At 37.2% G+C, this 13,155-nt stretch overlaps 1 protein-coding gene across 4 annotated transcripts in view; it reads right to left on the minus strand.

Moving 5' to 3' along the window:
• Positions 1-3,889: 3,889 nt before the first annotated feature.
• YTHDC1 (YTH N6-methyladenosine RNA binding protein C1) overlaps positions 3,890-13,155 on the minus strand; it is a 31,945-nt gene continuing 22,679 nt past the window's right edge. For 2 of the 4 annotated variants that reach the window (XM_053593888.1, XM_053592516.1), the window contains 7 exons: positions 12,797-12,963; positions 10,236-10,318; positions 8,949-8,985; positions 8,813-8,852; positions 8,648-8,710; positions 7,209-7,343; positions 3,890-4,891 (listed from right to left, as the gene is read on the minus strand). In XM_053593888.1, coding sequence (XP_053449863.1) covers positions 4,667-4,891; positions 7,209-7,343; positions 8,648-8,710; positions 8,813-8,852; positions 8,949-8,985; positions 10,236-10,318; positions 12,797-12,963 — 750 coding nt within the window. In that variant the 3' untranslated portion in view covers positions 3,890-4,666. Of the gene's footprint in view, positions 4,892-7,208; positions 7,344-8,647; positions 8,711-8,812; positions 8,877-8,948; positions 8,986-10,235; positions 10,319-12,796; positions 12,964-13,155 lie in introns of all 4 variants that reach the window. The other 2 variants (XM_053593087.1, XM_053591746.1) reach the window with 1 other exon arrangement.

Consider the following 13,155-nt stretch of genomic DNA (forward strand, 5'->3'; position numbering starts at 1 on the left):
TCAGCTTCCTGAGTAGCTGGGACTACAGGCACCTGCCACCATGCCTGGCTAGTTTTTCTATTTTTAGTAGAGATGGGGGTCTCACTCTTGCTCAAGCTGGTCTTGAACTCCTTGAGATCTACCTGTCTCAGCTTCCCACAGTGCTGGGATTACAGACTGAACCACCAAGCTGGCCATGGAATAAATTCTAAGAGATAGAGGAGCTGAGGAAATGTAAAGAGAATTTACATTTCCTTTTGATCTGTTGGGTTCCTCAATGGACAGAGATAAACAAGGGAGGGGGCTGGCAGGAGAGAGCAGGCAGACAGATTTTATGCCTTGTTGAAAACTATGAGTTAGTCATTTTTCTATTATTTTTCCAAGACCAACCATCCTAACGAAGATGATGTGAGGAACAAACATGGGGCAGAAACCTTCTCCCTGTTCTTTCTCCTTTACCAGATTTGTCCTTTGCGAATCCAGTGTACTAGGACCACCTTCTACTCACACCAACATGGGGTAAGTTGAGCTCAGCTGCAAAACGTGTCTCTGCAAGATTGAAGTGATATTTTATTGAGAACTGTTTGTCCTCACTCATCTCGTACACATGCTTTTATTCTATCAACTCTTTCCAATGATTTTGGATCCTTCACTGTGCTTACTGTGCCCAGGGAAGCAGAAAAGCTCCTGGAACACTACAAAAGTCCTACCCTACTCCATCACCAGAGACACTTCAGGCTTCATCCTTTTCCATTGAATTTAACACATTTGTCCTTAAGCCAGTTTCCTCCAGCAGTACCTTCACCAAGTTAGTGCCCTGAGACAAAAAGGTTACAGGTTAGTAATAAAATTGAGCAGGTGGAGTCTGTTCAACAATTCTCACCCACATGGTGACCTCATGGTGTGACGACAGGCAGCTGCTGTTTCTACAGCTGTGTGCCCCAGGTGACAAGTCTTCCTTCACACATGAGCTTTCTACAGCGAAGAATATGGGTTTGTGATTTTGAAATCAGAAATGATACCAATGGGGATTTAACTTCATCCAAAATCTCAAAGTTTGTATACTTGAAATACTTTGTGTACATTTAAATGGTTTAAGAGGCACTCATAGCTTAAAATTAATCCCAATAATATCCTATCTTCATAAATTACAAGTTACACAAAACAACACGTGATCATTTCCACAGTACAGAAAACACTTAACTTGAAGATGATGCTTTCATAAAAACCACTTAATTTTGTACCAAAATTCTCATCATCTTCTGAAAACCCTGTAAATACAATGAGAAGGCGGCTTTTTCGCAGCCAATAGACTGTCAACACTTCCAGCCAAACCCAGCCAGGGCTTGCTGGATTAAATTGCACAGTAAGAGTCTCTAGGAGTCCCATGGGAACATGAAAGCTGCAGCCTCCTCGCCTTGCGATGTCAGGGCAAGGCTCTCTAGACCGCAGTGGATTGGTATCTGAGGTAGCTGCTGACCTGGCAGCCTCTGAATGTTACTACTAAGACTAAAACTTTCAGTTGCCACAAATTTAACGCACAGAAGAAACTTAAAGGGAAACACAAGTATGAGTTAGAAAGAAAAGCAGCAAAAAAAAAAAAAGACAAAATGACGCATACTAGCATTATTTATGCTCTGAAGGATTCCTATTTCTACTACAAAAAACTCAGGGTCTAAATATGTGCCAGTTTTATCCCATGTACCTTAATTTTTTTTGGCCCGGGGTGGGTTTGAACCCGCCACCTCCGGTGTATGGGGCCAGCACCCTACTCCTTTGAACCACAGGCGCCACTCCCCACGTACCTTAATTTTAATGTATACCAAACAGCATTAGGAATGTTTCCTCCCTATATCAAACAACTTAAATTTTAAAATCCAGATAAAATGATCTACCACCAGATAAAATGATACGACCACCCTTAGCTTGGTTGCAGAACTCCAGTGGTCAGTGAAATGCTGGCAATGCCATTTCCTTTTTCTATTCTACACACCTGACATGCCTGAGGACTGCTAATTGTTAACTTTATGACCAGGCAGGACATGCCCTTCGCAAGAGTCACCAGGGCATTCCACAGCAGGCTATGGAGATAACCCAGAGCAGGAGACCCTGCCTCTCATGACAAAAAGCCCAGTGAAAATCTCAGACATTCAAGTGCTGGGTCAAGCACTTGACAGACCTGTTACTATATGGCTGTCCTTGCCTTTTTGAAACTGTCCCTTCTGATGTAATCCCCATGGGGGACAACCATAACATCTCCTGCCTCACTTCCACCCAAAGCTGGTGAGACAAAGAGCCCCTTTTTCCTGGACACAGAGTCTGGACGGGGTGGGGCCTGCTCCAAGGAACCACACGGCTCCTTTGTACAGCTGATACGGACAGCAACAAGAAAACAGTCTCTTCCGAGCCTACTTTCCCATCTATGAGAACAGAGAGCAGGACGGTATGGAAGGGTAAAATAACTTAGTACACAGTAACACAGAAGTGTTGCATAGTAAGTGCAACTATATGGTTGTATGGACTTCACATTATACAATTATTTCTAGCAAATTTTAATAATTACGTACCGGTTTTGTGTAACTAATAACATTTTTGCCAATTCTAAATCATAGAAATTCTTAAGTGTTTAAGAACTAGAAAAAAAAAACTAGATACTAACATACTTCATATCATCAACTGGATTATTATACATACATATTTGTTGTTTCCTTTTCTTTTTTAAGTTGTCAAAACAAACAGGTGGGCACCTGTGGCTCAGTGAGTAGGGTGCCGGCCCCATATACCGAGGGTGGCGGGTTCAAACCCAGCCCCGGCCAAACTGCAACAAAAAAATAGCCGGGCGTTGTGGTGGGCGCCTGTGGTCCCAGCTACTCGGGAGGCTGAGGCAAATCACCCAAGCCCAGGAGTTAGAGGTTGCTGTGAGCAGTGATGCCATAGCACTCTACTGAGGGCGATAAAGTGAGACTCTTGTCTCTTAAGAAAAAAAAAACCAAAAACCCAAAAGTTAACACCATGAGCACCAATTGGCTTAGTTTACCTAAGGGCAATGCCAAACTAGAAACCCAAGTTTCCTAAAACAGAGTTGAGTGTTCTTTCTACTACACTGCACGGATTTAAAATAAATCCTTCGGCTTAATTTTTCAGATGATAAATAAAACTACTCATAGTAAGTGCATAAAAAAATACTCTAAATGTTGGTATTGGTATATGAATGAAATAAAATTAGTTTTAAATATCCTTTAAGATTGAAGCTTCCGTGTTTTCAAGTCAATAAATACAGCTTAAATATAAAACTGTAAATTGTGATTTGGTACACAGTGAAACTATGATACTGAATGAAATTTTTTGTAAAGTATCCTTTCAAATATCCCTAATGTTTAGATGTTCAACTTTATAAATGCCAAAATTTCACGTGTAACTCACAAAATTGAAATGAAAAATAATTCTTTCACAAACCATTTTGTTGCATAGCTGTACTTCTGTTTTAGTTGGTTACTACTGGGAAGACTGAATGTTAACTTAAAACATGTAACTGGCTGTGAAAGGATTACATATTTAAAGCCAATCTGTGAGTAAAATGGAAAAAACATCTACAAAGCAGTTCATTTACAGATTAAAAACAATAGAAAAACTAAAATAGGAAAAAAATTTTGTGATTGGACCTCCAAATCTTACCAGATGTATGTATAATTAACCAAGATACCAACATAACTCTGCACCATCAGTTCTTATACCAGAGATAGAAGCTGTTAATATAACTGGCCCAGGTCAACATACCTGCTAATATATGTCTGTTCCACCCTCCCCCACCCCAAAGCAAATGAGGTACCAAAGACTTCCTAAACAAAAAGCATTCTTTTATGCATAATAAAACAAACTTATAGTCAGACATGAAATACAAAAGATGAGTGTCAATCTTTACCAATTTATTTTATACAAAACAGTAGCAATGTCGAGTATGGGAATTATCTTCCACTGCCACACGCGCCAGTTATGAACATTCCAAGCCAATGGACAGTTGGTAGGGGAAGGATAAACAACAGCATCAACCATGCTACTGAACATGGGAATTTTTTTATTTAAAAAGATTAAAAATTAGATAGCAATGTCTTCGTAATATTGCTCTCATCATTGAAGACTGAAGAAAAATAAAAAGTGACTTTACAAGTTTAAAAAAAGAGGGGGAAAAAAAAACAACCCAGAGGCTGCTACAACACTGCCACACAGTCCCACCGTCACACTTCAACACGAGCATACTCATAGCAGCATCTTCACTGAACCGTGTGCAACTACATGTAGAGACACATCAAAGCAAAGTTATCATGGCAGTTGCCAATCAAGATTCCAAAGAAAGAAAACAAATAAAAAAAAAACCAACTAGGATGAACACACTCTAAGATGAACATTTACGGAGAATGAATCAATTATCTATATTCTTGGACTGTTCCATTCTGCCCCAATAAAAGTGTCAAGTCAACTGTCAACTGTGCATTTTTGGCGGATTTGAGTTTTTCCAGTTCTTATTATACTGCATGCTTGGAACAAAGGGGGTCATAATAAATCCTTCTACACAATGAACTTTTAAGTAGACAGCTGAAAATAAATTTACTACTTGTAAACACACAGAAAAAAAAATACAAGGTTTTTTTTTTTATCTTGAAACCATCAGTGCTTCTTCCAAAGCACATTATCTTCGGTAACGACCTCGCTCGCCTCGGTCCCTGTCCCGGTCACACAGCCGCTCCCGTTCCCTCTCTCTCTCTCGTCCTCTGTCTCGCTCTCTGTCTCTTCGGTTGTCCCGAGGACGGTCTCGCTCCCGCTCCCGGTCTCTCTCTCGGGGTCTACTTCTCCGACCGCTGACAACGGCTTGAGTGCGACGAAGGAAATCATCCACCCTCATATCATAGTCATGCTAGAAAGGGAAAAAATAGGTTAGCTATATCAAAAATGCAAACAGGAGCATCCCTCTAGAGAAATACAATAATGAATTAATTCAAAGCGTAGTTCTGACATTATTTAGAAAAGGAATTTTGATGTCTCACTACTTAAATACCTAGGACAGAAAATTACTCAAATCTTCCCCCTGGTTTCCTGTTTAACTTTAGTGACTTCTCCAACTGAGCCCCCGGTCATGAGGCCAACCCCAGGGCACACACATGCTGCCAAGTGACTACGTATCCTCAGTGCTTTTCTACTTTTTTCCTACTTTAATCCTACAAATTTAAATTCTACAAACAGAATTAATTCTGCCTCCTAAAGGTGAAATTAGTAAGTCTGTATGTTCCAGATTTTCTTTCAAACTAAACAGTCTATAAAATTGAGGCGTTTTAAGAAAATACACATTTCAGTAAGACTGTCAAGTCTATTCCACACACACTAACAATATACTTGAGGCTGAGGAGGACAGGGCAGGGTGAGACGAGCAACTGCTAAGGTTGGGGGGGTGAGGGGTGGTGGGACAGGTGAGCTATGGTCACTTCTAAACTTGCCCCTGCTTTACTGTAAGCTTTCTACCCAGTTCTTAGCTTACATTTACTGATTTTGGTCTCTTTTCAAAATTCAGGTACAATGTAAAGAACATAAGGTTCAAAAACACAATTCCACACTTCCTTTCATATGTAAATGAATGTGATTACATGAGCAAAAAATTACTATATAAAGATTCATTAAGTACGACTTGTTTTCTTCTGGGACAGGGTCTGGCTCTGTCATGTCATGCAGAGAGCTGAACTCGGGCTCGAGTGATGCACCTCAACCTCTCAAGTAGCTAGGACTGCAGGTGTGTGCCAAGAACCCCAATTAAGTTTTTATTTGTCTATGTTGCCCGGGCTGGTCTCGAATTCTCAGCCTCAAGGGACTCTTCTGCCTTGGCCTCCCAAAGTGTTGAGGTTACTGCTGTGAACCATAGGCCCAGCTTTTAACTTGTTAAAAGACAAATATACTTAATTAAAAAAAAAAAAAAGTCTAAGAAAGACTTTCCATTTAAAAAAACTATGTGATCACTTGTAGGCATTTTTTAAGGTACCACAATCCATCTATTCAGCCAAGATTCCATCATACATAGGCTGTATGTTTCTTGTGTGACTAAAATAAAAAACTGAACTACTAATTTAAAGTTTATTAGTCAAGAATCTCAAATTGTTTTACAGAATGTTGAATGTCCTAATATGATCTGATTTTGAAGAATTATTATCTTTATGAAGATAAAAGAAATAAATAGTAGCACATAACAATATCTCAAAGACAGGCTAAAACATTACTGTTTAACTGGCTCTCTGACATATACACACTTTTCATCAGTGGGAAGACACTTTGACCCGACACAAATTAAATATCCTAAGTGTGGGAGAAATACCAATGTATATATCTTACTTTAACAACAAAATTAGCTTCCTACAGCTTTTAAACTTATATGCACATGAATTATGGTTCCAACAAGTGCCAAAAGACATTTTCTATTTCCACTTTTTAAACAAAAGTACAATTTAGGGGGCGAGAGGGAAAGAAACACTTAATAAACTCAGCTCAGCTAGTATAATATGAAGCCAGAAAACTCAAACTAGAGACTGCCTTTCATTAGTCCTGTTTTGAAGTGATTACAAAAAGCTTTCACATTTACCACATCAAATAATTAACAGAACCAATTACTAAAAGCCAATATTCTTTTGCTACATGTTCTGACATCTGGCTGGCTGCTAGCATTCTTACAATAACCTGAGGTAAAAGAGAGATAAAAAAATTCACTTGGTTACTATTTTTAATAAACTTTTTGTTTAGAGCAAAAATAAATGACTAAATAAGATTAGAAATTATTTGTTAACTTAATATGCACCATTTGTAACAAAATCAAGTCTATCAGATTATACAAAAAGCTCCGAATACCTACTAACAGTATTAATTAGTTATAATTAAGATCTCAGTACAGAAGAACATACCCCACGTAACTACATATCCTAGGATATTACCTAAGAGGCGTTATCTATGTAGGAGTTCGCTGTAAGCACTTTGTGACTTGACAGTACAACAAATATAGTCTGTCTAAATAACCCAAAGTTGGGGAGGGGATGTGATAAGCCATTTTTATTAAGAACAAGTTGAGATTTACTCCCATACTGTCTGCATTAAGAACATACAATGCTCCATCACTGAACCGTAATCTGGTAACCTCGTATTTAAATCACCTACAGAATTCTAAGCGGTTCCCTCACACCTCTGCCTTGTTCACTTACTACTCGTTTATCTCTGTATCTTGCTTCATGTGGTACAGGGTGATGTCCTGAGTACGGGGGATGAGCCTGAGGAGGTGGAGCATGGTGTTGATAGTAAGGGTGGTGTGGAGGCTGTTCCATTCCTGGATAAGGGGGCTAAAAGAGGAAAACCACTTTCATAAGAATCTACCAAATATCCCTGTAAACAACGCATTCTTAGAATTACACTACCCAAACCACCAACCCTGCCCCAGTAATTTAAACTAGCAATTTACTTTGAGGGGCATTACGATCCTTCAAAATATCCTTTTTGTTTGTTGAAAATAAATGTGTCTAATAACCTCTCTAATTATACCATCTTCTAAAATCAACATTTATATACTTTTCTACTCACTTCATGTAGATATTAATAGAAATGACAAACACATAATGCTTACTATGAGCAAAGTGAAAGCTTCATTTTAATCGTACTGCAACCCTGTGAGATAGGTGCTGCTACATCCCCAGTTACAAAGGGAAACTGAGGCACCAAGAGGTGAAATGCCTGCTCACCGCCATGCACTACTGAAGGGGTAAAGTGGGTGGACCGTGTCAGGCAGCCTGGTTCTAGAATTGGTAAGCTGGTTAACCACTATACACAGACCTATTATTTAAAAAAAATAATCCAGGAGCCAATAAACTTTTAAACACCATTATAAATGAAGGGCAAATTAAAGACTACCATAGTTACTGTCAAGATCATACAGTAAATATTTCAATTTTTAAAATTTCATAGAATCTATAAAATGTACTCTAAAATGAATATCCAGTTTTCTTAAAGGAAAAAATTTAAAATTAGGACTACTCAGTGTTTAATCTATTTTATGCAAAGAACTAACTTTGAAGAGCCTCACATCAGGCGCTGAGCTACATGCTCACATGCATTTCTGGGTTTGTCTCCTCGACAGTCCCGTGAGACCCACACCATGACAGTAGCTGCTGGGGTACATGAGGAAAGGCGTGAAGTGACATCCACTCCACTCACTGCTGTACACCCAGAATAAGCACAGTGCCTTGCACAGAGTTAAGTGCTAAGTATTGCATGTGATTAGTCATATAAAACAGTGAATGTCGACTGAATCTCACAGATGAGGAAAACTAAGAGTCATGTTGTGAAACTTACCCAAGGTCACAGGGCTGGGAATCGAAAGGAATGCACCTGAACTAGGCACAGCCCACACTACTCCCCACTTCCCCAACACTGTTACTCCACTCAGTTAAGCCAGTATTGGATTATTCACATAAATCAACTTACTCTTCAGTCTTTAGTTTTTAAGGACGGCATGCACTTAGAAATCACTGAAAATTTGCATTTTAAGTTTCCTAATGAATAACTGTAGCAATCATATTCTGAGTAAATACACAAAATATCTGCAACTGCAAATGAAGTTAATAACTTACAAAAACAGAATAATACAAACCATTCCTTGCCAAGGTGGTGGTGGTCCCATGTTATGAAATTCCCTCACATAATCATTGTAGGACTAAAATGAAAGATGATAACGTCAATATAAATATCATCTCCAAACTAAAATAAATCACATCCTTATTTTATCTATTTTAAATACATAAAATTAAATGCTTACCCCATTTAAAAACACATCTCGGCGAACTCCTGAAAATCGTCTGTTGGGAATAAGATTTGTGAAACTAAATTCAGGTAATTCATAAACTAGTTCCAAGAATGTAATGCAAAGCTAAGCAAGCGTGAGCCCGACTTACCTGTCTACTTCCTGGTATCGTGGATCCTTTAAATACCCTGTTCAAACATCAAGTATTTCAGTAAATCAAATTTATATCTTTTATTATGGCTCAATAACTAAACCTTCCTTACCACTTGTTTCAATTTTTTCCATGAAATATGTACTTTAAGTGAGACTACTATTATATTATTCCATTTGCAAATTTTCTTCTCAAATTACATGATAATTGAAGAAATAACGTAACTTAATGATATCACAGGATTATAAATTGCTAGAGAAGCTTTCAAATGTATCTTCTAAGTTCCGGGTCGAAATCTTGCTAAACAGAAAATTTCTTCATTGTGCATCACAGGAAGGAGACGGGAGAGGGACTACCTTGAGGACACTGTAGCGCGACTCCCTACACAAACGCTAACCTTGGGGATAGACCAGCCTTGCTAAGAAAACCACAGGTAAGTTTAAAAAAAAAAAATGCACACTTATGAGGGAAAGAAACAAAATTGCAAAAGTTGCAAAAATTAAGATGTATATACATTTTAAATCAAAAAACCATGCTGACAGAAAATATATATATATTTTCCTCTTCCTTCTTTTAGTAAAGACCCAGAAAATTAAAACTTAATATCTGAGTGGTCATGTTACCGAGGAAAAACTATTTTCATTTTCTGTGACACCATCAACCACCTTGGAAAGGAATGAGACTTATCAAGCCACCTGTTACACAATAGTGTATAATGCCCACTAATGCCAACTTCCAAACTGTAAGTTTTACAAGTCTGTTACTGATCCTGCTCTAAATATATGATATTCTATGCTTTTTTGAATGTAGTTTTTTTTTTTAAGTTTTAGTAAGGAACAGATTAACTGAAAAGCTGTATTCAGATTACAAACTAAGTACTTCCCATTCCTCTCCAAAACATGAAGTTCTTTTTTTTAACATTTTTAAAAAATAGCATAATTTTACTTTCCAACTAAAGATATATTCCACATGAAACACTCATACCACGGGATACAAGAAGTATAATGGTCACTGCTTTACCTAACTATATTTAAACATGTGCAGTTCAGTTTCCACTTTTGCAAAATTAGCAATTTCAATTAATAGACTGTGATAAGCCACACCAGAATAGATCAGACAACTTCGACAATGTAAGGAAATAATTACTAATGATTTCCCAAGGTTTTTAAGGAGTGATGTCCTGAATTTTTTTTTTTTCACTTTTAAAACTACAGGATTTACCATAAGTTTTTTGTTTTGGTTTTAATAATTTTAAATCAAATATCTGCAGGATTATAAAATATTAACCTGGTCTCTGGTGAAACTCAGGGGGATAGTCAATCCTTGGTTTCTTTCTGCTGTTATGAATATCATAATCTTCTGGTCGACGCCTACACAAATTAGACACATTAGAAATTAAACCAAAGACTGCTGGGAGAACACACAGTGAAGCAAAAATTTCTGACAAAATCATTACAAAGAATTATTATTTCCCTTATATTAACATCTTGATTTTTGATAAACAAACTGTTGCATAATTCCTAATTTTTAATTTCTCAAATTAATTCCTAAAAACTAAACATTAAATGTACTACTAGCAGATATTCTCTGCAATCTCATGTTATCATGAGACAACCAGGAGAAGTCATCTGGTCAAAACATGTAAATTACACTTTAGCAGTCTAAATATTTAACAATTAAAATACTCTCTCAAATAAAATCTCTATTCAGGTGAAAAAAAAAGGGGAAAAAGCCCTCTCTTGTCATTATATTATGTACAATAGGTAACTCTAAAATCTGTATGTTTAAACTTAATGTCATTTTAAGTTGTATCTAAACAAAACTAAAACTTTATTTTTCCTTTGTTTTGCAAAAAATTACACTTTTCATATGATCATACAGAAAACTTGATACTTACTAAAAGTAACTTTACAAGAAAGTTCTAAAAATCTTTATACTTAGAAAAAATAATTTCTCAGTAAACAGTTTTTCTTTCTATACTTCATACATAAATTACAGATTTTGTTTTCCAGAGACAAAAATAAACTAGCTTTTTATAAATTGGCAAGTAAACTGGTCAGAGTTGTAACAAAGTTCACATAACTAATTCAAAATGTATTATTCTTCAGGAGGTGAAATTTTACTATCTATAGAGGGCTACACTTCACTGTCCTCCAGAATCTAAAAAACACTTCAATTTTCTTAGTAGATAAAAAGGAATGAAAATAAAAACAAAAAATCCAAAATATTTAGAAAATAAATTTATCTTTTTACCCTTAATGTCAAATAAAGACTCTTATTTACAACCTGGTATCACTAGTTTTTCAGCTATTTCTCTAAATACTAACTGCTTTCATTAATTTATGCAATACAAGTTCACTTAAACTGCAAAGTGCAATAACCCCACCCCCCCAACAGAATAAAAACAGTTGCATCTACAATAAATGATACTAAGAAAATTAAAAGCTGGTTTAAAAAATAAACATACCGCTTTCTTGTAGTTTGGGGAGTGCATTTACGACCGGTATAAAACATGATAGTAACAGTTCATACAGTAGTCCAACTACTGACTGTAAGCTGTAAGCCACATACATAAATGGAGGCCCTGGCAGGCTTGAGAGGAGGTGTGGTGGTGTGATAAGTATGGTTTGCAGTCCATTGCAAAACTGAGGTAAAACTTCACTTGTATATACTGTATTGCACTGGAAACCTCTCAGCTTAAACTTCAAAAGACATCTTGGTGCTCAGTCCTTTTAGGCCAAAAGTAAGGGGCCCTGCCAGGTTTCCTCCTACCTACTTGACAGTGTCCTTTTTAAGCTCAAAGAAATGGGGACTCTTGTTGTATTATCTGTACCTACCACAGGATGTTTCCACCAAAAGGAAACTTAACCAAAGGTTTCATCCCATCAACCATACATCCAATAGTCTTTAGCAGAATATTTTAGATTTAGCTGTATGCAAATCTATACAGGGAAAGGTGTTGGGTAGAAGGGCTTATATCAGTCCTTTGCAAAGACTTCTCCAATTCTGTAACAAGTTAAACCCCCTTTTCCTGGAAAATGCTGTTTAGTTCATAAAGCAGTGATCAATAACATGGCGATCCTCTAAAAAACACTTTAAGTCCACAGGTACTGCCAGCATCTGGAAAAGCTGTAAACAGACACAGCAACAGCCCTTCTGTTTGGTTTGTTGCCGGGTCTCCCAGGGCCACTTGATCCCCTTTGGAAAGAACCTATTGTTTTCGGAAGCTCAGCGAGATGTGTGAATTCACTGGGTACGTGTTAGAGAATATCTGGCAATAGGGGTAACACATCACGGTGGTAAAATCTGAGACAGTCCCAATAATGCTCCTCTTGAACATCAAAATAACTTAAAATATTTTATCCTCTAAATGAGGCGTCATCTTCTGAAAAAATATTAGTGATCCTTTTTAAAAGTCCCATATCTGATAAGGTTTATCCAGAGATACACCTGAAAGAAAAGGCTTTTTACAAAATATTAACAATTTTTGCAAATAAAGACTTCCTTCTCTTCCTTCTTTCTACCCTGTTCTTATGTTAACAAATGCCTACCTCATTTCAATTGCATACATCATATTATCAGAGTATTATCTAATCTAAACTGGTTATCATTCTTTAGCAAATTTTTTTTTTCTGCATAAGGAAAGATCCCCATTTTCCTCTTGAAAAATGACTGAGACCAAGGTGACCATGTGAAATCCTCAATGAAGCCACAAACTAGTCCATGCAGCTTGATTTGAGGATTTTCTCTTTCTTCTTTATCGCAGAACAAACTTTTGACGAATCACATTCCTCCATCATGTTATTCTGATACATGTGCCTATTATCAGTCCAAAGAACGTTTCTAACCTTCCCACATCCCGGACTGGTTCTCGACGGGAAGGACGTCCTCTTGACCTGGGCTGAGAGTGCATTCTTCTCTTGTGACGCATTTTATGAATGACCTGATACAAGTCAATACTTTCGTCAGGGGGAAACAGAAGACAAAGCTGGGTCCCACATTCAAGTTCAATTTCCTAGAATAGGAAAGTAGCGATTTACAAGACAAAAACAGGAGAGCCTTTCAACAGTGTTTTGTATTTTCCTGATGTGCAAGAATAAAAACTGATTTGGAGGCTTCCTTCCCAAAGATGACGTATTTATACAAAGGGTAAAGGCTAAAACTGTAGAATCTTCCAAGCAAAACACACACACAGAGTTGCATAAAA

Source organism: Nycticebus coucang, chromosome 1, assembly GCF_027406575.1.
Source record: "Nycticebus coucang isolate mNycCou1 chromosome 1, mNycCou1.pri, whole genome shotgun sequence".
NCBI lineage: Eukaryota > Metazoa > Chordata > Mammalia > Primates > Lorisidae > Nycticebus > Nycticebus coucang.